The sequence below is a fragment of the Quercus robur genome, chromosome 2, assembly GCF_932294415.1.
Source record: "Quercus robur chromosome 2, dhQueRobu3.1, whole genome shotgun sequence".
In the NCBI taxonomy this organism is placed as follows: domain Eukaryota; kingdom Viridiplantae; phylum Streptophyta; class Magnoliopsida; order Fagales; family Fagaceae; genus Quercus; species Quercus robur.
Window position 1 is genome coordinate 29,415,379 of NC_065535.1, and position 27,088 is coordinate 29,442,466.

The 27,088-nt window shown below is 34.9% G+C and overlaps 1 protein-coding gene across 3 annotated transcripts; it reads left to right on the forward strand.

Annotated features, from left to right (window-relative positions):
- Nucleotides 1-2,640: 2,640 nt before the first annotated feature.
- Nucleotides 2,641-25,709, forward strand: LOC126713232 (probable trehalase). Of its 3 annotated transcripts, none has more exons than XM_050412934.1 (11): nucleotides 2,641-3,280; nucleotides 3,962-4,081; nucleotides 4,773-4,888; nucleotides 5,035-5,135; nucleotides 5,229-5,338; nucleotides 6,059-6,131; nucleotides 6,217-6,381; nucleotides 6,468-6,555; nucleotides 7,546-7,645; nucleotides 7,970-8,183; nucleotides 8,305-8,585. In XM_050412934.1, exons 1-11 carry the CDS (start codon nucleotides 2,751-2,753, stop codon nucleotides 8,386-8,388), a joined length of 1,701 nt encoding a protein of 566 aa, XP_050268891.1. In that variant the 5' UTR covers nucleotides 2,641-2,750; the 3' UTR covers nucleotides 8,389-8,585. The 3 variants fall into 3 exon arrangements, with proteins under 3 accessions (XP_050268891.1, XP_050268893.1, XP_050268890.1); XM_050412936.1 differs by lacking the exons at nucleotides 3,962-4,081; nucleotides 4,773-4,888; nucleotides 5,035-5,135; ... (5 more) ...; nucleotides 7,970-8,183; nucleotides 8,305-8,585 and adding exons at nucleotides 21,159-21,278; nucleotides 21,968-22,083; nucleotides 22,228-22,328; ... (5 more) ...; nucleotides 25,133-25,346; nucleotides 25,468-25,709 and having other exon boundaries at nucleotides 2,642-3,280; XM_050412933.1 differs by lacking the exons at nucleotides 2,641-3,280; nucleotides 3,962-4,081; nucleotides 4,773-4,888; ... (6 more) ...; nucleotides 7,970-8,183; nucleotides 8,305-8,585 and adding exons at nucleotides 19,802-20,436; nucleotides 21,159-21,278; nucleotides 21,968-22,083; ... (6 more) ...; nucleotides 25,133-25,346; nucleotides 25,468-25,709.
- The last annotated feature ends 1,379 nt before the right edge of the window (nucleotides 25,710-27,088 follow it).

Genomic DNA, 27,088 nt, shown 5'->3' on the forward strand with positions numbered 1-27,088 from the left:
CTCATTCTCGCCATGTGTGGAACTTGTGGGACCCAAACACAGTTATGATACATGCATAAAATAGAAAAGCTAATTAACTTTTTAGTTTTAATAAGTATTTTTTCTACTCAGCGAAAAAAAGGGGTTGGGACAAAATCTTCCGTCAATGTTGATTATTGACTAGTCAATTCTGATGTGTTCATTAATTGGAAGCCCCTACGTAGTGTGGAAAAAATTAATCAATCACATATTATATTATTTTCAACGAAAATAAATATATTAATGACAATTTAAATAAATAAATAAATGTAAATGCAAGAAATTTTGCAGGTATGCTAATTTTGGTTGTGGGGCCAAGACGGGGACAAAATCTTCAGCCAATGTTATGTTAATTATTGACTTTTCAGTTCTGATGTGTTCATTAATTGGAAACCCTAAAGTACTATGAAAAAAAAAAAAGTAACCAACCACATATTTCTATTTTTTTCATAAAAAATTAATATATAAATTACAAAATAAAAAATGTAAACGCCAAAAATTTGCAGGAATGCTAATCTTGTTTGTTGGACCATGACGGGGACACAAATTTTCAGTCAATGTTAATTATCAACTTTTTAATTTGGATGAGTTCATTAATTGGAAACCCCTATGTAATTCGGAAAAAAATTTATCAATCACATATTATATTATTTTAATATTGTTTGTTGGACCAAGACGTACAAAACCTTCTACCAATGTTTGATTATTGATTTGTTAATTTTTTTAATAGATACAATAGTCTATTCGTTTGATGATTACTCATTAGTATGATTACTCTTTAGTTTAGTATGGGTCTGGATTAGGTTTAGTGTACAACACTGGACCCATTGGAATTGCGACATGTGTCTATTTTTGGACACGTGTCTATTTTTGGACATATGTCACCATCCTAACGAGTCTAGTGCATTGGAAGCACTGGACCCAAGTTACCTCCCTTTAGTATTATATTAGGACATCATTTAGATTTTTTGTGTAAATGAAGTTTGAATCCAAATTTCTTACTCGATAATAAGGAATTTTATGAGCAATTATTTTTTTGTGTAGGTGGAGTTCGAACTCAAAATCTCCTTTTTTTTTTTTTTTTTTTTTTTTTTGAGAAATAAACGCACACACAAAAGAGAGATAATAAAGTTTAATACAAAGACATACCACAAACTTCACTAAAAAGATGAATAATTACCCCCACAATTTTTAAGAGTATACATTATGTATAATATAATCTCTTGTTCAACTGCAAGATATTTTATTTAACTTCATTTAAGTTTAGTATAAGGTTTCTTTTCATGGTAAAATGTGCACTTCTATATTGTAGATGTAGCCCGTGAGGTGGATCCAAGTTGTTCCACCGACCATTAGTATTTATCTTTATTTCTGACACAGACAATCCCTGAATGGCTAGACTGAACCAAAACACTTGGACTTAAGGAGGTCAAGCTTTGGACGGAACTGACCTAAACATACATTTTGCTTTTACTTTTTCATCATATCCTCCATATGACGTTGAAGGGTAGCTAGTTCAACAAGCTTCTCACTTAAAATTTTCATCACCTCCAAAGTCATCTTTTGGAGTCCAACCCAATACCTTTTCTGCTTTCCATAACAGCCTGTTTGGATAGTGGAGATTTAGGGGATTGAATGGAATTCAAAAGGAATGGTAAAAAACTATTTTAATTTCAAATAAAATTATATTTCATTTCAGTTCATTTTATTCATTCTTGTTAAAAGTAAAAGTTATTTTCGTTTTAGAGAGAGAAAGAAATGAAATAAAATGAATTATAAGCGTCTTTTAATAAAAAAATAATCTGAAAATAACTATATATATTCTCTCTCCTTCCTAGTTTAAAAGTCTATTAGAAATTAATAGAATAACTATGAAGAAATGCTCACTCTATTTCATTCTCTCCTAAATATTCTTTCCAAAAATTGGAGGAATACTCACTTAGATGGAGATAAATATCAATTTTATCCTTGTTTTGAGAAAGGAAAAAAAAAGAAAGAAAGGTGAATGGTATAATATTAAAACTATATATTTATTTCCTTTTAATTTATTTTTTTTATAAAATCTCAGGCACACTAGAGAAAATAAATCATGCTCCATTCCATTTATTAAAAAAAAAAAAAAAAAACTTCTGAAGCATAAATAAAATGAAGGCAACTCTTACTTAGGGGGAAAAAAGTAAATAAACTATGAATGATATAATAATAAAATTAAAACGTTTAAATACTCAATCACACTAGAAAAAAAAAAAAATAAAAAAAACTTCTTTCTTTTTTTCATTTCATTTTATTCGTTCATGCTTTTATGCTATACAAGCCTATACCCCTTTCATTCCATTGGAGACAATTTTTTTTTTTTTTTTAATTGATATCCTGGTATGTTTTAGATTTTCCTTCTTGAATTTAACTCTGTACATATTGTTGTATTATTTAAAATTTTAAAAACATCCCTTATACTAATCATAAAATTAGTCATTTAAATTTGTGAGATCCTAATCGGGTTAAATGACTTTTTTTTTTTTTTTTTTTTTATTAATAAAAAAAACATATTTTGATAATTGGGAAAGGATATATTTGAAATTTCCTTTAGAAACAACAAAAAATTCGGCAAAAAATACAAAATGACAAAGATTCTCAAACCTTATTCCAGACTGCCATACTCTCATGCTCTGAACTTTAAAGAATTCTCTTTACTCTCTCTTGCGCTACTTATCGCAGACTCTGTACTAACAACAATGTCTGTCTCAGAATCTTTGTCACCTTGCAGTTCTGACATAGAACCTGTGATCCCCACAACCCCTTTGGTCAGCTTCTTTGAACGTCTCCAAGAAACCGCTCTCAACACCTTTGGAGAAACAAACTTTGACCCAAAACTTTACGTTGATCTGTCACTGAAATTCGATTTGCCAACCACTGAGGACGCTTTTGTCAAGCTTCCAAAGTCCGCAAATGGGTCTTTATCAGCTGAGGATTTGAAAGGGTTTATAGAGAAGTACTTTGAGAGTGCAGGGAATGACATGGTGTACTGTGAGCCAGTGGATTTTGTCCCAGAACCTGAGGGGTTCTTACCAAAGGTGAAGAACCCAGAAGTGAGGGCCTGGGCTTTGGAGGTGCATGCTTTATGGAAGAGTTTGAGTAGGAAAGTCTCTGATCAAGTGCAGAAGCGACCAGAGTTGCATAGTATGCTTCCTCTGCCTGAGCCAGTCATGATTCCTGGGTCAAGGTTTAGAGAGATCTATTACTGGGATTCTTACTGGGTTATTCGGTTAGTTTTTGTTTTTGTTTCTGGTTTTGCATTTTTCTTTTACTATTTTTTGGTGGTCCTTTGAGCTTTTTTCTGAATAGGCTAGTTAGTTCTGGTAAATCTGACTTGGGTGAATGGTGATACATTTCGTTAAGTGTTCTACTTGTCCTCTACATTTGAAATGAATCCACTTCATAGTATATGAAATGTTACAAATTTAAAGGTGAATCCAGTGTACACTCTATAAACAGTTAGATCCAAGAAATTAAATCTTTTTAATGAATTGGACTTTCTTCATTTCCGATGAAATAAAGGAGTCGTTGTTCTTTAATTAAATTCAAACATATGGTTTCATTGACCAAAGTGACACAGATAGTATTATCTTTCCCGAAAATAATTAAATTCAACCTTACGGTTATTGGCCAATATAATCACATGGTTGAATTTATTGGAAACTTAAGGTACAACACCAAAGGAATTGTACTAAGTTTTTCCCTCTAACTTATGATAATTGTGAAAGTTTCTGCATTTCATGCTCAAGTTTTCGCTTTTTTCTGTGAAACTCTGTCTAATTTAGAGTTCTCATCTTACTGCTTCATTTATTTGGTAATATTTACCAATTTGGATTGAATTATTTGGTTTAAAGGTAGCTATAGGAGCATCCCTTAATGGGGTTAAGATTGATATGTATTTGTGGTGCAGGGGCTTGCTAGCAAGTAAGATGTATGAGACTGCAAAAGGAATTGTGACTAATCTTATTTACTTCATAGAAGAGTATGGATATGTTCTTAATGGTGGAAGGGCTTATTACACTAATAGAAGGTAACTCTTCTTTCATTTTCTACTTCTGTTGTTATATTGTATTTATGGTGCTACTGTGTTCCACATTGCCGATAGTGATTCTTCTCCTATTTGTAAATATAACATTTATAGTAACTCTTACTTGCATTACATATCATTATTTTTTTTCTTCTGCCAGGTTTCTTTGTCATTTTCTTTCTGTGTAGCATCTTTAATAATTCTTTGTCATTCAATTTCTTGATAGGCACCAAGCTTGATGCATGGTGAACTTCATGTTACAACCATTATCATGATTATCATGTAAATAGTGACGCATTCATAGTATGGATAATGAGGGACTAGTGTTTAAAAGCATACAAAGCCACACATAAAATTCTTCCCAAATTTCATAGTCCATTGATACAGTATGAATCTAAAATTAAACTGTCTTTTCTTTCTCTTCGTGATAAATAAAATGAATACTGGAGCACTTATCTCAAATTGAAGGATACGAGGACACATATACATCCACATTATATTAGTTTAGGCATTAATGCTTTCAGCATGTGTGTAGCACTTGGTCACTTAATTAACTGATTCTAAAATTTTATCTTTTTAGTTTTTCATCCCCTTGGGATTGTGTCATATAGATCTCATTTTATAGCAAATTCTTGTGTGTTCTAATTGCTTATATAATTGGATTTAAATTACAAACTTGGGGATATCTTTGCAGCCAGCCTCCCCTCCTGAGTGCTATGATTTATGAGATATACAATAAGACTGGTGATATGCAACTGGTTAAAAAATCTCTCCCTGCACTGCTCAAAGAGTATTGCTTTTGGAATTCAGGTACTATGAGATACACACTTAGATGACTCTCTACTTGCCTTTGCTTTGAAGTTTGGAGGGGAATTGTGTTTAGGTATCTTTCTTAGCTTTATTTTTGTGGCAGAAACCCTTTTTTTTATAACTTTTTTACCTGACTTCTGTTTTAGATATACATAAGGTGATCATTCAAGATTCTCAATCTTGCAACCATACTTTAAATCGGTATTATGCAATGTGGAACAAACCCAGGCCTGAAGCTACAACCAAAGTGTGTTATCTTGTGCTTACATGCCTTAGCATAAGATATATTATATGTGAAGTATAAATGGTGGATAACATAAGAGGTATTTTCATCTCACAGGACAAGAAATTTGCTTCCAAGATCTCAAATGTTTCTGAAAAACAGCAGTTTTACCATGAACTGGCTTCGACTGCTGAATCTGGCTGGGACTTCAGCTCAAGGTGGATGAGGTAATAATTTGCTCTTGAGAATTAGTCTCCCTTACAAAACTACTAATGCTGATTACGTCTTTTATTGTTTTCCATATCAAAGTTGATATTCAAATTTTAGTGTTGTGTATATTTTCCTATCAAAAAAAGAAAAAAGAAAAGTGTTATGTATATTTTGAGAATTATATGAGATTAGTTTAGTACACATGCTCACCTTCCAGCTTCCACACAGTTGAAATTGTGGCCAATTTCAAATTAGATTAGAACCAAAACTTGATATTCTGGGTATTCCTACAACCATTAGATTTTCTGTACCATCATTTCCTGTATTTCATGAGCTTCTCACAATCTGATTCAGCATGGGTATCTGAATTAGATTGTTGATTTTTTTTTTTTTTTTTTTTTTTTTTTTTTTTTTTTTTTTTTTTTTATAAACTTTTGTTGTATAATCCACTGTACAGTGGGATGCCCTTAAGTAGCTTCCTCACATCAAAATAGTTGTCTTTTTGAAAGCTATGGGTAAAGAAAGTGTTGGCGGGTGAGTGCTAGCCTAGGACGAATGAGCCTGCAAAACGAAGTCACATTGGAAAATGTGTTCTTCCCCATTTTTAATTCAACCAGTAGAATTATTTGGTTCCATAGCAAAAATTTGAAATGCTTAATGCTTGTCAAAGTTGAGTTTTTGGATACTTACAAATTGATTGATGAAGTTATGATTAGTTTTCAAATTTCATGTTTCAGGAATCCCTCGGATTTTACCACGTTGGCTACAACAACAATTTTACCTGTTGATTTAAATACTTTTATACTTAAGGTATGGCTCAGAACGCTTTTAGATAGAATCATTGAAATTAGAAACCAATTAGCATGTCTAGAGCTGTGGTACTTTGTTGATTCAGATGGAGCTAGACATTGCGTTCTTAGCAAAAGTTACTGGAGATAATAGCACTGCTACGAGCTTCATCGAAGCTTCTCAGTCCAGACTGAACGCAATCAAATCTGTTTTCTGGAATGAGGAGGTGGGACAATGGCTTGATTACTGGCTCAATGATAGCACATGCAAGGTAGTATCTTGATGCAAAAGTTTGTGGTGTCTGACAGTTATTAATTCTTCTGCAGATCTAATGATTCTTCATTTTGATACTTTTAGGGATGTCAAACATGGGAAGCTTGTAACCAGAAGCAGAGTGTATTCGCTTCAAACTTCATTCCTTTGTGGGTTGAGTCGTTCTACTCAGGTTTGTGACTCTTAATGTTCACCAGGACTGGGTTCAAGCATGGCTAATTAGGTTTGGGTTGAGATTGTTGAGCTTTTATAATGCAAGTTTGAACTGCAAATAAAATCAGCTGTTCTGGTTCAAACTGGGCTCATTTCAATCAGCTGTATCTTTCTATGGAGCTAAATCTGTTTGTGTCTAATTGAGGCTGATGAGCCCGTTGATTTGTTGAACTTTTTTTATCAGAAAGAAAGTCAAAGAAAAGCAATATATAATAGATTTCTCATCAAATGAAAAACTAGAACTAATTCATTTTGAGTCACAGCTCTGATTTCCCGCTTCTAGGGCCTCAATAAGTGCTTCAAAAATTCCGGCTTACTTTAATCTGAATTCATGCTAATATGTGAAATTAATCTGTCATGTTCTGGAAAGTTATTTTAAATTGTTCTGTTATTAGTTTAACACACCCATATCTCCAGTCCACCATATTTTAGTTACAATTGACTTAATCTTAACTCATTTGATAGTTAGAATTAGCACTTTAGTTCATGTCAGCTTACTTAGGCCAGTGAACATGCAAACATGGAGCTGTTATTTAGTAGCTTGGTTATTTTTGAACAATATTTGATTGACTGTCAGATGGTAATATGAAGAGCAGCATTATTTTTCTGTTGGGGTTTAGTTTTTTAACAGGTTACTAGCATTGATCCGAAGTTATGGTTCATGTGTAATTGCAATTAGAACAGGGAAAGAGTGCACATTTTCTTCAATTTTTGCAAAAAAAAAAAAACTTTCTTGGGAGTGAGGTTATGTTGGCGTGAACTGCTAAAGACAGTTATTGCAACATGAAAGGATAAAAAACCACTACTGATTATTATAATGTGTTCAGCATGGGTTTTTTTCTTGGATATAAAAATATGAAATATATAATTAGATTTGGACCTTTGGTTGCAGATTAGTTCTGCAACATTAACATTTATTAGTACCAAAAAATGCTTTTATTGTATGAAGATACTTCTCTGGTGGAGAAAGTCATGAAAAGCTTCCAAGATTCAGGCCTGCTTTGTGCTTATGGAATTGCAACTTCTTTGACGAATTCAGGAGAACAATGGTTAGTACCCATTTTAAAATCCCCATGATTTGATCTCTATGTCAGGATAAATTTTCGATTGATCAAGAAATGAAGAGAGAAAGAAAGTGGGTGGGGCCAGAGGTTTTGTTTGAGAAGGTATCTCATGTATCAAATATATGCATCCTCCCTCTCACAAGGTGTTCTACACGACTATGGAACCTATATACTGTGAGAGTGAGGATGCATATATCTGATGAATGAAATAATCATTGGATTCTATGAAGTGGAGGAAATATTTGCATGTTACAATACTTTTTTTCTTTAATTTTAATTTTCTAAGACAATATAGAACTTGTACTACAGGGACTTTCCAAATGGTTGGGCTCCACTTCAACACATGATAGTTGAAGGCCTAGCAAGATCTGGATCAAAAGAAGCAAGATCAGTAGCTGAAGACATTGCTATGAGGTGGATCAGAACCAACTATGTTGCCTACAAGAAAACAGGCAAAATGCATGAAAAATATAATGTGGAAAAGTGTGGAGAATTTGGAGGTGGTGGTAAATATGTACCCCAGGTATGTCTTAAGCTTTTGTGGAAAGAATATTTGTGTTGAAAACATTTTTGTTACACAATAAATGAGCCTATCAGTTTGTTCCTTCTGATCTAAGTCTTTCTTGGGGTATGTTGCAATGCAGACTGGTTTTGGCTGGTCAAATGGAGTTGTTTTGGCTTTTCTAGAGGAGTTTGGATGGCCTCAGGACCAGATGATAGATTGCTAATGATTTTGTAGTTTGAATGGCCTCACTAGCAGCTCCTTAGAAAAGATGCTGTTCATTATGAGAAGCCAACAGCAAATAAAACTGTAGCAACAAATAAGAGTGATTTGCTCCATAATCTTGAAACCAAAGATGTATTCTACTAAGAGTCTGTTTGGATACTGCTTATTTGGTAAAAATTGAAAACTTATTGCTGAAAACACTGTAGCTAAATATTTTTTTTAAAGGCAAAACACTATTTACAAACACTATTCACACGTTTTTGTGCTTTGCTTGGTCCATGAACAGTGCAGAGGAATTATTGGATTTAATGATCAATCAAGCGCTTATCATGAGTTAATCCACACAAACAGATAATTCAACCCCAATTATGAAATACCGAATCTAGAGACAATACAAAGAAAGCAATAAAAACAAAGATACAAGATTTGATAACGAAGTAGAAAACCAAAGAAGAACCTCTTCAATTAAAAACCCACTCCAGGCACCCAATTCTGTAGAAAATTCAATATAGGGAAAGTAGTTACAACATTCCACTTGTATAACTTTTGTATAGCTAGACTTTCTTGTTGGGCCTTTGAAATTGTTTTGCTTGCTTTCCTACCATAGTAGTCCTAAATCCTCTAAAATCTTCCTCGAGTGAATCTCCTCCGAGAACTCTTTATCCACACAAGCCAAAACCTATAACACTCCAAGAAATCTTGAAGATTTAAACTAAGGGGGGTATAAGCCCTTTTTTTTTTTTTTTTTTTTAAACTAGATGTGATTTTTTTTTAACATGATTTTTATTTTTTTTAATAAATTTGGGTGTTTGCTCTTTTTGTGGTTATTTGTCACTTTTTTGTTTTAATTGGGTATCATTCTTTAACAAGGATATATGATTAAATTTATTCAAATTCATTTTTTTCATCCTACACTTTTTCACTCTCAACCAAACAAAAATGAAAGAAAATAAAATATTTTTTATCCTTCCACTTTTCCATTCTCCCACCATTTTCTATCCTTCCACTTTTCTATTCCTCCAACCAAACGGACCCTTAGAGATACAGATTGATTGCTAATGGCCCCACTAGGAGCTTAAGAGCATATCAACAATTAAACACTGATCATAATCTTGAAATGGAAGATATGTTATTGAGGAATTGAATAAATAAGTTTCAGCATACTGGGCTAACACATTCGTGTTACAATCAAAGAATCAATCAGTGAATGTGTTCAACTGTCTACTAATTGATTACACTAAGTTGGTCTTGTTCTCTTTGTGTTAATTGCACAAGAAAGGCTACCACAGTACCATTTACAATGAAACCTTGCAACTTTTCATATATAGTTGTGCTCAACAATTGTTTACCACACTTCATCTAATTGAAAGCAAGACACATTGGATTGGCATAAGAGAAATTTGTTAAATTCAACAAAAAAAATCTGTTCTGACATGAAATGGATATATGATACGATCCAAATATCTCAAACTATAGTTATGAGACAATAAAATATAGCAAAACCTATACCAAGAATTGGTTTGTGTAGGAAAGGGGCAAAGCCAAGGCAGCACTCTTCTTGGCAACCTCATGCACCATTAAGGAAGGTTTTCACTGTGTCACTCTTGAAGGAGTTGCATCTAATGTTCTTGGACCGCTAAGCAATTTAGAGAGGACTCTCAATGGATCATTAGTTCTATTTTAGAAGATATTTTGAACTTACTGAGCAATAGTTAATTTTAGTGTGTTTCTCATATCTATTAGCCCATAATTGTCAATGGGCTTTTGTATATAACTTTTGTTAATGGGTGACATTGTGATTCTGTTGAGGGGAAATTTATTGGATCCCATTGCATTAGAAAGCAACAAAAGCAAATAAACAAATCCTGCTACTTTTTTAACTAATATATGTGAGATTACACTCAAAAAGCTAATTGATTACAATAAAAAAACTCAATCTTAACCACTGCCTTCAAGCATTCGTTATTCGTTAACTGGATCCTTTGTATATGAATGGACTGAGCCAGTTTCCATCTCTGTCCTTCTTGAGAGAGTGTCCTTGGTTGGAATGGCTAAGTCCATTTCCACCCTATTTGAAGAAGATATCTCATACATATGATATTCGTATTCTCATTCTCGCCATGTGTGGAACTTGTGGGACCCAAACACAGTTATGATACATGCATCAAATAGAAAAGCTAATTAACTTTTTAGTTTTAATAAGTATTTTTTCTACTCAACGAAAAAAAGGGGTTGGGACAAAATCTTCCGTCAATGTTGATTATTGACTAGTCAATTCTGATGTGTTCATTAATTGGAAGCCCCTACGTAATGTGGAAAAAATTAATCAATCACATATTATATTATTTTATTATTAAAAAAATCCAATTTATTCATATTTCAGATGATTTAATTTTTTTCTCGGCCTCGCTTCTCTCTGAGAAACCAGGCTGTGGAAACTCTATTATCTTCTTCGGAATGATATCTCTTTCCCTCTACTAACACTGTTATCAGTAGGGTTTGTTGGTTTTATTTTTTCTTGGGTTTTAGGGAAACACATCCTCTCTTTCTTTCCCCCTTCTCTAATTCGAATATGGATGAAGTCCTCAGTGAATGGAAAAAACTATCCCTCACAGATGAGGAAGGTGCAAAACTTAGCCTAACAAAGTCAAAAAATCTGAAAAGAAAAGAATATGCTATTGCAGCAAAGTTCCTGACAAAACGTGCCCTGAACGTGGACGCCATTGGAAGAACTCTTAAACCATTATGGAGAGCCAGAAAAGAGTTTAAGATCAGAGAAGTAGGCGACCACACTCTGTTATTCGTTTTTGAACTGGAGACAGATGCGCAAAGAGTTCTAGCTCAAGAATCGTGGTCTTTTGATAAGCACCTTATTCTTCTACAACGATATGACTATTCGATCCCGGCCAAACAACTACGTTTTACAAAGGTAACGTTTTGGGTACAAATACATGGTTTACCTCTGAGATTGTTAGACACTAAGACAACCATTGAACTAGGGGAAACACTTGGAGAAGTGGTAACTGACGAAGCAAAAAAGGAGATGGTGGGTGGAGATTTTGTACGTGTGAGGGTAAGAATAGATGTCTCAAAACCATTGAGCAGAGGTCGAAGAGTTGTTCTGGATGAGGGAACCGAGATTTGGGTCTCTTTTAAATATGAGAAGCTCTCCAACTTCTGTTACTGGTGTGGCTTGGTAACACATGATGAGAAAGAGTGTGAAAAATGGCTAGCCGGGAAAGGTTCAAATCATCAGGTCCAGCAGGAATACGGTGCATGGTTACGGGCCACTCCGTTCAATCCAGGAAGGTCCTCATACACTACGGTCTCGGGAATGGGTGATGGGCTTGGTGGAGTGACGGAGAAGACGTCTGAACAGAATAATGGAGTAGCGATGGAGATTCCGTTGGTGGCTTCACAGGGCAGACCTTCTCCGGCAGGGGTCAGTAACGGTCATTCCAACGTGGATAGTCCTCGTGCCTCTCACATGGAAACAACGGATATTGTGGAAGATTCTGTGCGAAATTCCAGCCCATCATTATCACCAATTATACGGGTAATTAATTCCACCCCAAATTCCGCCCCATCAAATAACCGTCCACATGATTCTGAAAATCAGATTGAAGAAATTGATTCGACATTGAATATGTTTAACTCCCACTCAATCTCTACAACTATCAAGCCAACTGTTATCCCCATACACTCACAACCCGGTGCAAACAATTCTGAAATAAATGCAGATATTTTAGGAATGAATGCACTTAGTAAACCCCCCCCCCCCCCCCCCACGTGACCAACCATGCTACCCCACTTGACGCCACTAACATACGCACGTGGAAGAGAATGTTTCGAAACATTATGCCACCTGAAAGCTTTACCCAACATTCTGTTTTAAACAAAAGAAACAGAGAGATTGATGAGGAAGACCATCCTAAGTTACCAAAGAAGAAAGTCTTGGTTTCAAAAGATGAGAACACAGAAACTTCAATGGCGGAGGCTGCTGTGCAGTCCCGCCAAGAACCATGAGCATCATTGTTTGGAACTGCCGCGGACTTGGGAACCCGCGGACAGGAATAGAGCTTGAAGTAGTGATTCGAGCAAAAGACCCCTCTGTTCTGTTTATAGCCGAAACGTGGGCGGATGAAGCAAGGCTGAAAGAAATCAAATAGAAAATCGAATTTGATAATTTATTTTTTGTAGAAAGAAATAACAGGGGTGGAGGTCTAGCACTCTTTTGGCGAAACTCAGTAGACTTGCATGTCAATTCTTTCTCGTCAAATCATATAGATTCCATCATCAATAAAGGGAAGGAGGAAGCATGGCGTTTCACAGGCTTTTATGGTGAACCTGTGACGCATAAACGGATTGACTCGTGGAATAAGCTTCGACAACTTCACAGAAAGTTTAATATCCCTTGGCTGTGTGCCGGGGATTTCAAAGAGATTATGAGAAGCTTTGAAAAATTGGGAGGAAGCAACAGGAACCAATCACAAATGCAACTATTTCGGGATGTAGCAGATGAGTGTGGCTTTATTGACCTCGGTTTTACAGGGCCCTGGTACACATGGCAAATATATTTTCCGACAGGTCATTCATTATGGGAAAGACTTGATCGAGCCTTGGCTACTAACGATTGGCTTTTAAGATTTGCAGGTACAAAAGTCCACCACCTCAAGTCAAATTCTTCAGACCATTGCCCACTATGGATAGATATGGCGGGCCTAGAATTTCAATGTGCAAAAAAACCATTTCAGTTTAAAGAGGCGTGGCTGTCGGACCATACATGTTCAGAAGTTGTTGAAGCTAGTTGGGAAGAAAGGGGAGTGGATGATCCAACAACAAAAGTCATTAGGAAAATTGAAAGGTGTGGCCGAGAACTAAAAAGATGGGAGAGGGACCACTTCGGCAACATTAGAAATACCTTGAAGAAAAAGAGGAAAGAGTTGACTGAAGCTGAGAAGGAGGCGATGTGCACTGGACAAAACTTCAAAATTCAGAGATTAATGGGTGAGATTACAGAGTTGATGGACAAGGAAAATAGGCTATGGTTCCAAAGATCAAAGGTGCTATGGGCTACTCAGGGTGACCGAAACTCAAAGTATTTCACAGCCGGGCTACTCAACGAAGGCGAAAAAATACCATCCAGAAGCTTCGGTCAACAAATGGGCAATGGAGCTCAAGCAATGATGAGGTAGCCGAGATACTCATTGGCTATTTCCAAGACTTATATACATCTGCAAATCAGGTTTCATGTGATGCAGCCACAGAGTCTATTGAGAAGGTGATCAATTCAAATTTGAACAATCAGTTGGCGCAAGAATTTACTGCATGGGAAGTTCAGAAAGCAATTAAAGAAATGGCACCTCTCAAAGCCCCTGGACCAGACGGAATGCCTCCTTTGTTTTACCAACACTACTGGGGTACAATTGGTAATGACGTTACTCAATTAGTGTTACATTTTCTTAATTCTGCTTGCCTCCCTGATAATCTCAACTACACTTTTATTACACTCATCCCAAAAAAAAAACTCCCCCGAATATGCTTCTGATTTTAGACCCATCAACCTTTGTAATGTTTTATACAAAATATTTTCAAAGGTCTTGGCAAATAGAATAAAGAAAATTCTCCCAATGATCATCTCTGAACATCAAAGTGCTTTTACAAAAAGCAGACTAATTTCTGATAATATTCAGGTTGCTTTTGAATCTCTTCATAGTATGTAGAAACATGTGGGCAAGGAAGACTATATGGCTATCAAATTAGACATGAGCAAAGCCTTTGACAAGGTGGAATGGTCGTATCTTGAATCAGTCATGAGAAGAGTGGGCTTTACTGAAAGATGGATTAAACTTATGATGCTTTGTGTCAAGACGGTCTCTTATTCCATTTTAGTGAATGGAGAGCCAAAAGGGATGATAAAACCTACTCGTGGTATCCGTCAAGGAGATCCACTGTCACCATTCCTTTTTTTGCTTTGCACGAAAGGCTTAAACGGCCTCATCACTAAGGCGGAGGAGAAAGGTGATATTAAGGGTTATGCCCTATGCAGAAATAGACTAACCCATCTCTTTTTTTGCAGATGATAGTCTGTTATTTTGTAGGGCAACAATCAGGGAATGCCAACAAGTTCTGGATATACTTGAACTTTATGGAAGATGTTCAGGTCAACAAATCAATAAAGCAAAAACTACCATCTTTTTCAGTAGGTCCACATCTGAGGAAGTCAAAAATCAGATCAAATCTGCCTTGGAAGTACCAGAAATCTTACAATACGAGAAGTATTTGGGATTACCATCTTTGGTGGGAAAAAACAAAAAGGCTAGCTTCAACTACATTAAGGAGAGAGTATGGAAAAAAATTCAAGGGTGGAAGGAAAAGCTTCTGTCTCAAGCGGGTAGAGAGATCCTTATCAAGGCTGTGGTCCAAGCAATACCAACCTACACAATGAGTTGCTTCAAGCTTCCTTTAGGACTTTGTGGAGATATTGAGAGCCTCATAAGAAAGTTTTGGTGGGGCCAAAAAGGTGATAGAAGAAAAGTACATTGGGTCAAGTGGGACACCCTTTGTAAACCAAAATTGGAAGGGGGTATGGGATTCAAAGACTTGGCAAACTTCAATGATGCCCTTTTAGCAAAACAAGCATGGTGATTACTTCACCAAAAAAACTCTCTTCTTTATAGAGTTTTTAAGGCAAGGTTTTTTCCAAATTGCTCTATCCTAGAAGCTTCTTACTCAAGTTCGGGGTCTTATGCTTGGCATAGCATACTAAAAGGAAGAGATTTATTATTGAAGGGAGCACGGTGGAGAGTGGGATGTGGAGATGCTATTAGTGTGTGGAACGATGCTTGGTTGCCTTCTAAAACTCATCCAAGAATTGAATCACAAGTGGTAAGTGGTTTTGAGGAGATGAAAGTTTCTGCACTCATAGATCCAATCACAAAGAAATGGGATCCTAATATGTTGAATGGACTTTTCACCCTATTGGAAGCAGAGTTGATTTTAAGTGTTCCATTGGTCAAAATACAGTGGAGGATACTGTTGTGTGGCCGTTCACTCCATCAGGAACTTATACAGTGAGATCGGGTACAAGGTTCCTCACAGCAGACCATGCACCAATCCCACAAGATGTTCCTGTACAGCCAGGTAATGAAGCGTGGAAATTAATCTGGAGTCTCAATGTGCAAAGCAAAGTCCAAAACTTCCTTTGGAGGATCTACCACAATGCTTTACCGGTGAAACAAAATCTGAGACGAAGGCATATTATAAATGAAGATGTCTGCAAACTGTGCAAACAAGAGACCAAATCGGTTTTCCATGCACTCTTTGGTTGCGCACAACTTACACAGGTGTGGGGTTCTTTACCAACCTTTTCGTTCAGGCAGATGAAAGTGTTTTCTTCCATTCAAGAAGTGCTCCTGTACACGGACAAAGAAAAGAAAAAACCAGAACTATTGGCATCAATAATATGGACTATTTGGCATCGCAGAAACCAGGTCCGCACCTCTCCAAAGGAATTTCCACTAGCATAGGTCGTACCAACAGCAACTCAAGCTTTGGAAGTCTTTCAACAAGCTAACTTAGATGCTGCCACACACTTTAGAGACCCTCATTGTTCGCGTGATCGATGGTCACCATCGGCAGAAGGAGAGATCAAAATTAATTTTGATGGAGCCTAATTTAGAGATATGGGCAAAGCGGGATTGGGTGTTGTTATCAGAAACAGCAGAGGACAAGCTCTGGCTTCTCTCTCGGAGCAAGCAAATCTTCCCCACTCTCCAGACATTACAGAAGCTTTGGCAGCTGCCAGAGCTATTTCTTTTGCACGGGGGCTCGGCTTCACTTCATTCATTTTAGAGGGAGACTCCGCAAATATTATTAAAACACTAAAGTCTGAAGAAGCATCTCTATCCTCCTTTGGTCATATTCTCAGCTCAGCGAAATCCATGATGGCAGATGGCAATATTAGATTCTCTCATGTGGGTCGAATGGGTAATATGGTAGCATATAAACTAACTCAACATGCTAGACATGTTAGGGGTTTTTCGGTATGGACGGAAAATGTCCCTCCACACCTTTCTCATGTACTTTGTGCCGATCACGGCTGATTTGTTTCTTCTACCTTAATAAAGTTAAAGTTCTTGTTTCTCAAAAAAAAAACATATTATATTATTTTCAACGAAAATAAATATATTAATGACAATTTAAATAAATGTAAATGCAAGAAATTTTGCAGGTATGCTAATTTTGGTTGTGGGGCCAAGACGGGGACAAAATCTTCAGCCAATGTTATGTTAATTATTGACTTTTCAATTCTGATGTGTTCATTAATTGGAAACCCCTAAGTACTATGAAAAAAAAAGTAACCAATCACATATTTCTATTTTTTTCATAAAAAATTAATATATAAATTACAAAATAAAAAATGTAAATGCCAAAAATTTGCAAGTATGCTAATCTTGTTTGTTGGACCATGACGGGGACACAAATTTTCAGTCAATGTTAATTATCAACATTTTAATTTGGATGAGTTCATTAATTGGAAACCCCTACGTAATTCGGAAAAAAATTTATCAATCACATATTATATTATTTTAATATTGTTTGTTGGACCAAGACGGACAAAACCTTCTACCAATGTTTGATTATTGATTTGTTAATTTTTTTAATAGATACAATAGTCTATTCTTTTGATGATTACTCTTTAGTATGATTACTCTTTAGTATGGGTCTGGATTAGGTTTAGTGTACAACACTGGACCCATTGGAATTGTGACACGTGTCTATTTTTGGACACATGTCACCATCCTAACGGGTCTAGTGCATTGGAAGCACTGGACCCAAGTTGCCTCCCTTTAGTATTATATTAAGACATCAATTAGATTTTTTGTGTAAATGAAGTTTGAATCCAAATTTCTTACTCGATAATAAGGAATTTTATGAGCAATTATTTTTTTGTGTAGGTGGAGTTCGAACTCAAAATCTCCTTTTTTTTTTTTTTTTTTTTTTTGAGAAATAAACGCACACACAAAAGAGAGATAATAAAGTTTAATACAAAGACATACCACAAACTTCACTAAAAAGATGAGTAATTACCCCCACAATTTTTAAGAGTATACATTATGTATAATATAATCTCTTGTTCAACTGCAAGATATTTTATTTAACTTCATTTAAGTTTAGTATAAGGTTTCTTTTCATGGTAAAATGTGCACTTCTATATTGTAGATGTAGCCCGTGAGGTGGATCCAAGTTGTTCCACCGACCATTAGTATTTATCTTTATTTCTGACACAGACAATCCCTGAATGGCTAGACTGAACCAAAACACTTGGACTTAAGGAGGTCAAGCTTTGGACAGAACTGGACAAATTTTTTTTCTAAATAACAATAAATATTAAAAAATTTAGTTAGTTGTCACGTTTCAAAATAATGTTGAAAATTAGCATCTTGAGTGTCTAAAACTCAAGTTCTAAGATAAAACTCGAGTTTTTAAGTCTTGATTTGTAAGAGGATGAGTTCAAAGTGAGAAAAAAATTGACGTGAAAATCGAGTTTTAAAGACTGGATTTCCATAAATTGCAGAAAAATGCCGCTATACGGCTTTAAAACGTCACTATTGGGTTTAAAAACACCACTATAGGGCTCCCTAAACCTGGTACTTATAAAAAAAAAATTTGCAGGCAAACGCCGCTATAGGGCTTTAAAACGTCACTGTAAGGCTTAAAAACGCCACTATAGGTGAATTTTTTTTTTTTTTTTGCATGAAACTCGAGTCTGAAAGACTCGAGATCTATGTGGCACTTTCACACTCACACAGCGAGTCTTTCAGACTCGAGTTCTAATATAGATCTCGAGATGTTACTTTTCTTAAATCTTTCATATACGGCTTTAAAACGTCACTATTGGGTTTAAAAACACCACTATAGGGCTCCCTAAACCTAGTACTTATAAAAAAAAAATTTGCAGGCAAACGCCGCTATAGGGCTTTAAAACGTCACTGTAAGGCTTAAAAACGCCACTATAGGTGAATTTTCTTTTTTTTGCATGAAACTCGAGTCTGAAAGACTCGAGATCTATGTGGCACTTTCACACTCACACAGCGAGTCTTTCAGACTCGAGTTCTAATATAGATCTCGAGATGTTACTTTTCTTAAATCTTTCATACCATTCCTAACTTATTATTTTGAATCACTATTCACATCTGTTCTGCACAAAACCTCCAGAACTGACCTAAACATACATTTTGCTTTTACTTTTTCATCATATCCTCCATATGACGTTGAAGGGTAGCTAGTTCAACAAGCTTCTCACTTAAAATTTTCATCACCTCCAAACTCATCTTTTGGAGTCCAACCCAATGCCTTTTCTGCTTTCCATAACAGCCTGTTTGGATAGTGGAGATTTAGGGGATTGAATGGAATTCAAAAGGAATGGTAAAAAACTATTTTCATTTCAAATAAAATTATATTTCATTTCAGTTCATTTTATTCATTCTTGTTAAAAGTAAAAGTTATTTTCATTTCAGAGAGAGAAAGAAATGAAATAAAATGAATTATAAGCGTCTTTTAATAAAAAAAATAATCTGAAAATAATTATATATATTCTCTCTCCTTCCTAGTTTAAAAGTTTATTAGAAATAAATAGAATAACTATGAAGAAATGCTCACTCTATTTCATTCTCTCCTAAATATTCTTTCCAAAAATTGGAGGAATACTCACTTAGATGGAGGTAAATTTCAATTTTATCCTTGTTTTGAGAAAAGAAAAAAAAAAAAAAAAAGTGAATGGTATAATATTAAAACTATATATTTATTTCCTTTTAATTTATTTATTTTTTATAAAATCTCAGGCACACTAGAGAAAATAAATCATGCTCCATTCCATTTATTAAAAAAAAAAACTTCTGAAGCATAAATAAAATGAAGGCAACTCTTACTTAGGGGGAAAAAAGTAAATAAACTATGAATGATATAATAATAAAATTAAAACGTTTAAATACTCAATCACACTAGAAAAGAAAAAAAAAAAAAAATCTTTCTTTTTTTCATTTCATTTTATTCGTTCATGCTTTTATGCTATACAAGCCTATACTCCTTTCATTCCATTGGAGACAATTTTTTTTTTTTAATTGATATCCTGGTATGTTTTAGATTTTACTTATTGAATTTAACTCTGTACATATTGTTGTATTATTTAAAATTTTAAAAACATCCCTTATACTAATCATAAAATTAGTCATTTAAATTTGTGAGATCCTAATCGGGTTAAATGAGTTTTTTTTTTTTTTTTTTTTATTAATAAAAAAAAAAAACATATTTTGATAATTGGGAAAGGATATATTTGAAATTTCCTTTAGAAACAACAAAAAATTCGGCAAAAAAAAAAAAAAAAAAAAAAAAAATACAAAATGACAAAGATTCTCAAGCCTTATTCCAGACTGCCATACTCTCATGCTCTGAACTTTAAAGAACTCTCATTACTCTCTCTTGCGCTACTTATCTCAGACTCTGTACTAACAACAATGTCTGTCTCAGAATCTTTGTCACCTTGCAGTTCTGACATAGAACCTGTGATCCCCACAACCCCTTTGGTCAGCTTCTTTGAACGTCTCCAAGAAACCGCTCTCAACACCTTTGGAGAAACAAACTTTGACCCAAAACTTTACGTTGATCTGTCACTGAAATTCGATTTGCCAACCACTGAGGACGCTTTTGTCAAGCTTCCAAAGTCCGCAAATGGGTCTTTATCAGCTGAGGATTTGAAAGGGTTTATAGAGAAGTACTTTGAGAGTGCAGGGAATGACATGGTGTACTGTGAGCCAGTGGATTTTGTCCCAGAACCTGAGGGGTTCTTACCAAAGGTGAAGAACCCAGAAGTGAGGGCCTGGGCTTTGGAGGTGCATGCTTTATGGAAGAGTTTGAGTAGGAAAGTCTCTGATCAAGTGCAGAAGCGACCAGAGTTGCATAGTATGCTTCCTCTGCCTGAGCCAGTCATGATTCCTGGGTCAAGGTTTAGAGAGATCTATTACTGGGATTCTTACTGGGTTATTCGGTTAGTTTTTGTTTTTGTTTCTGGTTTTGCATTTTTCTTTTACTATTTTTTGGTGGTCCTTTGAGCTTTTTTCTGAATAGGCTAGTTAGTTCTGGTAAATCTGACTTGGGTGAATGGTGATACATTTCGTTAAGTGTTCTACTTGTCCTCTACATTTGAAATGAATCCACTTCATAGTATATGAAATGTTACAAATTTAAAGGTGAATCCAGTGTACACTCTATAAACAGTTAGATCCAAGAAATTAAATCTTTTTAATGAATTGGACTTTCTTCATTTCCGATGAAATAAAGGAGTCGTTGTTCTTTAATTAAATTCAAACATATGGTTTCATTGACCAAAGTGACACAGATAGTATTATCTTTCCCGAAAATAATTAAATTCAACCTTATGGTTATTGGCCAATATAATCACATGGTTGAATTTATTGGAAACTTAAGGTACAACACCAAAGGAATTGTACTAAGTTTTTCCCTCTAACTTATGATAATTGTGAAAGTTTCTGCATTTCATGCTCAAGTTTTCTTGAAGCATCAATGCTGGTCAATCGGTTAAAGCAAGAGCTTTTTTCTGTGAAACTCTGTCTAATTTAGAGTTCTTATCTTACTACTTCTTTCATTTATTTGGTAATATTTACCAATTTGGATTGAATTATTTGGTTTAAAGGTAGCTATAGGAGCATCCCTTAATGGGGTTAAGATTGATATGTATTTGTGGTGCAGGGGCTTGCTAGCAAGTAAGATGTATGAGACCGCAAAAGGAATTGTGACTAATCTTATTTACTTCATAGAAGAGTATGGATATGTTCTTAATGGTGGAAGGGCTTATTACACTAATAGAAGGTAACTCTTCTTTCATTTTCTACTTCTGTTGTTATATTGTATTTATGGTGCTACTGTGTTCCACATTGCCGATAGTGATTCTTCTCCTCATTGTAAATATAACATTTATAGTAACTCTTACTTGCATTACATATCATTATTTTTTTCTTCTGCCAGGTTTCTTTGTCATTTTCTTTCTGTGTAGCATCTTTAATAATTCTTTGTCATTCAATTTCTTGATAGGCACCAAGCTTGATGCATGGTGAACTTCATGTTACAACCATTATCATGATTATCATGTAAATAGTGACGCATTCATAGTATGGATAATGAGGGACTAGTGTTTAAAAGCATACAAAGCCACACATAAAATTCTTCCCAAATTTCATAGTCCATTGATACAGTATGAATCTAAAATTAAACTGTCTTTTCTTTCTCTTCGTGATAAATAAAATGAATACTGGAGCACTTATCTCAAATTGAAGGATACGAGGACACATATACATCCACATTATATTAGTTTAGGCATTAATGCTTTCAGCATGTGTGTAGCACTTGGTCACTTAATTAACTGATTCTAAAATTTTATCTTTTTAGTTTTTCATCCCCTTGGGATTGTGTCATATAGATCTCATTTTATAGCAATTCTTGTGTGTTCTAATTGCTTATATAATTGGATTTAAATTACAAACTTGGGGATATCTTTGCAGCCAGCCTCCCCTCCTGAGTGCTATGATTTATGAGATATACAATAAGACTGGTGATATGCAACTGGTTAAAAAATCTCTCCCTGCACTGCTCAAAGAGTATTGCTTTTGGAATTCAGGTACTATGAGATACACACTTAGATGACTCTCTACTTGCCTTTGCTTTGTAGTTTGGAGGGGAATTGTGTTTAGGTATCTTTCTTAGCTTTATTTTGCGGCAGAAACCCTTTTTTTATAACTTTTTTACCTGACTTCTGTTTTAGATATACATAAGGTGATCATTCAAGATTCTCAATCTTGCAACCATACTTTAAACCGGTATTATGCAATGTGGAACAAACCCAGGCCTGAAGCTACAACCAAAGTGTGTTATCTTCTGCTTACATGCCTTAGCATAAGATATATTATATGTGAAGTATAAATGGTGGATAACATAAGAGGTATTTTCATCTCACAGGACAAGAAATTTGCTTCCAAGATCTCAAATGTTTCTGAAAAACAGCAGTTTTACCATGAACTGGCTTCGACTGCTGAATCTGGCTGGGACTTCAGCTCAAGGTGGATGAGGTAATAATTTTCTCTTGAGAATTAGTCTCTCTTACAAAACTACTAATCCTGATTACATCTTTTATTGTTTTCCATATCAAAGTTGATATTCAAATTTTACTGCTGTGTATATTTTCCTATAAAAAAAAAGAAAAAAGGAAAGTGTTATGTATATTTTGAGAATTATATGAGATTAGTTTAGTACACATGCTCACCTTCCAGCTTCCACACAGTTGAAATTGTGGCCAATTTCAAATTAGATTAGAACCAAAACTTGATATTCTGGGTATTCCTACAACCATTAGATTTTCTGTACCATCATTTCCTGTATTTCATGAGCTTCTCACAATCTGATTCAGCATGGGTATCTGAATTAGATTGTTGATTTTTTTTTTTTTTTTAATAAACTTTTGTTGTATAGTCCACTGTACAGTGGGATGCCCTTAAGCAGCTTCCTCACATCAAAATAGTTGTCTTTTTGAAAGCTATGGGTAAAGAAAGTGTTGGCAGGTGAGTGCTAGCCTAGGACTAATGAGCCTGCAAAACGAAGTCACATTGGAAAATGTGTTCTTCCCCATTTTTAATTCAACCAGTAGAATTATTTGGTTCCATAGCAAAAATTTGAAATGCTTATTGCTTGTCAAAGTTGAGTTTTTGGATACTTACAAATTGATTGATGAAGTTATGATTAGTTTTCAAATTTCATGTTTCAGGAATCCCTCGGATTTTACCACATTGGCTACAACAACAATTTTACCTGTTGATTTAAATACTTTTATACTTAAGGTATGGCTCAGAACACTTTTAGATAGAATCATTGAAATTAGAAACCAATTAGCGTGTCTAGAGCTGTGGTACTTTGTTGATTCAGATGGAGCTAGACATTGCGTTCTTAGCAAAAGTTACTGGAGATAATAGCACTGCTACGAGCTTCATCGAAGCTTCTCAGTCCAGACTGAACGCAATCAAATCTGTTTTCTGGAATGAGGAGGTGGGACAATGGCTTGATTACTGGCTCAATGATAGCACATGCAAGGTAGTATCTTGATGCAAAAGTTTGTGGTGTCTGACAGTTATTAATTCTTCTGCAGATCTAATTATTCTTCATTTTGATACTTTTAGGGATGTCAAACATGGGAAGCTTGTAACCAGAAGCAGAGTGTATTCGCTTCAAACTTCATTCCTTTGTGGGTTGAGTCGTTCTACTCAGGTTTGTGACTCTTAATGTTCACCAGGACTGGGTTCAGGCATGGCTAATTAGGTTTGCGTTGATATTGTTGAGCTTTTATAATGCAAGTTTGAACTGCAAATAAAATCAGCTGTTCTGGTCCAAACTGGGCTCATTTCAATCAGCTGTATCTTTCTATGGAGCTAAATCTGTTTGTGTCTAATTGAGGCTGATGAGCCCATTGATTTGTTGATTTTTTTTTATCAGAAAGAAAGTCAAATAAAAGCAATATATAATAGATTTCTCATCAAATGAAAAACTAGAACTAATTCATTTTGAGTCACAGCTCTGATTTCCCGCTTCTAGGGCCTCAATAAGTGCTTCAAAAATTCCTGCTTACTTTAATCTGAATTCATGCTAATATGTGAAATTAATCTGTCATGTTCTGGAAAGTTATTTTAAATTGTTTTGTTATTAGTTTAACACACCCATATCTCCAGTCCACCATATTTTAGTAACAATTGACTTTATCTTAACTCATTTGATAGTTAGAATTAGCACTTTAGTTCATGTCAGCTTACTTAGGCTAGTGAACATGCAAACATGGAGCAATTAATTAGTAGCTTGGTTATTTTTGAACAATATTTGATTGACTGACAGATGGTAATATGAAGAGCAGCATTATTTTTCTGTTGGGGTTTAGTTTTTAAACAGGTTACTAGCATTGATCCGAAGTTATGGTTCATGTGTAATTGCAATTAGAACAGGGAAAGAGTGCACATTTTCTTCAATTTTTGCAAAAAAAAAGTACTTTCTTAGGAGTGAGGTTATGTTGGCGTGAACTGCTAAGACAGTTATTGCAACATGAAAGGATAAAAAACCACTACTGATTATTATAATGTGTTCAGCATGGGTTTTTTTCTTGGATATAAAAATATGAAATGTATAATTAGATTTGGACCTTTGGTTGCAGATTAGTTCTGCAACATTAACATTTATTAGTACCAAAAAATGCTTTTATTGTATGAAGATACTTCTCTGGTGGAGAAAGTCATGAAAAGCTTCCAAGGTTCAGGCCTGCTTTGTCCTTATGGAATTGCAACTTCTTTGATGAATTCAGGAGAACAATGGTTAGTACCCATTCTAAAATCCCCATGATTTGATCTCTATGTTAGGATAAATTTTCGATTGATCAAGAAATGAAGAGAGAAAGAAAGTGGGTGGGGTCGGAGGTTTTGTTTGAGAAGGTATCTCATGTATCAAATATATGCATCCTCCCTCTCACAAGGTGTTCCACACGACTATGGAACCTATATACTGTGAGAGTGAGGATGCATATATCTGATGAATGAAATAATCATTGGATTCTGTGAAGTGGAGGAAATATTTGCATGTTACAATACTTTTTTTCTTTAATTTTAATTTTCTAAGACAATATAGAACTTGTACTACAGGGACTTTCCAAATGGTTGGGCTCCACTTCAACACATGATAGTTGAAGGCCTAGCAAGATCTGGATCAAAAGAAGCAAGATCAGTAGCTGAAGACATTGCTATGAGGTGGATCAGAACCAACTATGTTGCCTACAAGAAAACAGGCAAAATGCATGAAAAATATAATGTGGAAAAGTGTGGAGAATTTGGAGGTGGTGGTAAATATGCACCCCAGGTATGTCTTAAGCTTTTGTGGAAAGAATATTTGTGTTGAAAACATTCTTATTACACAATAAATGAGCCTATCAGTTTGTTCCTTCTGATCTAAGTCTTTTTTGGGGTATGTTGCAATGCAGACTGGTTTTGGCTGGTCAAATGGAGTTGTTTTGGCTTTTCTAGAGGAGTTTGGATGGCCTCAGGACCAGATGATAGATTTCTAATGATTTGGTAGTTTGAATGGCCTCACTAGCAGCTCCTTAGAAAAGATGCTGTTCATTATGAGAAGCCAATAGCAAAGAAAACTGTAGCAACAAATAAGAGTGATTTGCTCCATAATCTTGAAACCAAAGATGTATTCTACTAAGAGTCTGTTTGGATACCACTTATTTGCTAAAAATTAAAAGCTTATTGCTGAAAACACTGTAGTTAAATATTTTTTTTAAAGGCAAAACACCATTCACAAACACTATTCACATGTTTTTGTGCTTTGCTTGGTCCATGAACGATGCAGAGGAATTATTGGATTTAATGATCAATCAAGCGCTTATCATGAGTTAATCCACACAAACAGATAATTCAACCCCAATTATGAAATACCGAATCTAGAGGCAATACAAAGAAAGCAATAAAAACAAAGATACAAGATTTGATAACGAAGTAGAAAACCAAAGAAAAACCTCTTCAATTAAAACCCACTCCAGGCACCCAATTCTGTAGAAAATTCAATATAGGAAAAGTAGTTACAACATTCCACTTGTATAACTTTTGTATAGCTAGACTTTCTTGTTGGACCTTTGAAAATGTTTTGCTTGCTTTCCTACCACAGTAGTCCTAAATCCTCTAAAATCTTCCTCGAGTGAATCTCCTCCAGGAACTCTTTATCCACACAAGCCAAAACCTATAACACTCCAAGAAATCTCAAAGATTTAAACTAAGGGGGGTCCAAGCCCTTTTTTTTTTTGGTGGAAAATTTAAAGAATAGGTTGCCAATGCTTATGAAATTGCACTTTTGATTGATCTTGAAGATCTTGAGACTGGAAGTGAACTTAATTAAATTGGCACTTTACAACGACCTATAGAAAGACGTTGGAGTTCACATTTTAGATCAGTTTCTAGCTTATTAAGGATGTTTACTTCAACTGTTGAAGTTTTACTAAAGATAATTGATGATGCAATTGATGGAGAACATCCAGCAGAAGTAGAGTCAGGTTATGATGGTTTAACTTCATTTGAATTTGTCTTCATCTTGTATCTTGAGAAGGAAACTATGAAGATTACTGATAAACTTTGTCAAGTTTTGTAAAGCCAATCTCAAGACATTTTAAATGCCATATATTTAGTTTCATCTACTAAAGCACTTATCCAAAAATTTAGAGATAATGGATGGAATGGCTTACTCACCACCGTGTTATCATTTTGTGAGAAACATTGCATTGATGTCCTAGATATGAATGCTTGTTATGTTGCGAGGCGAGATCAAGCTTGTAATCAGCAAGATAACGTTACAATTGAGCATCATTATTGAGTAAATATTTTTTATACTGCAATAGATTCTCAACTACAGGAACTAAATCATTGGTTTAATGAAGATGCAATAAAGTTACTTAGGCTTAGCTTAGCTTTAGAACCTCGAGAGGCATTAAAATCTTTCAGAAGTACTGATCTTTGTTTGTTGGTAAAGAATTTCAATCCACAAGATTTCATAGATTTTGACAAATAAGTGTTGGAGAAGGAGTTTTATCATTTTGAGCATAATGT

What these genes read in the sequence shown, in the direction of transcription:
- LOC126713232 (XM_050412934.1), top strand. Translation starts at nt 2,751, where the DNA reads ATGTCTGTCTCAGAATCTTTGTCACCTTGCAGTTCTGACATAGAACCT. An exon ending in GTATTGCTTTTGGAATTCAG is followed by an intron (nt 4,889 to 5,034) that starts GTACTATGAGAT and finishes CTTCTGTTTTAG; the next exon opens with ATATACATAAGGTGATCATT. An exon ending in GGCCTGAAGCTACAACCAAA is followed by an intron (nt 5,136 to 5,228) that starts GTGTGTTATCTT and finishes TTCATCTCACAG; the next exon opens with GACAAGAAATTTGCTTCCAA.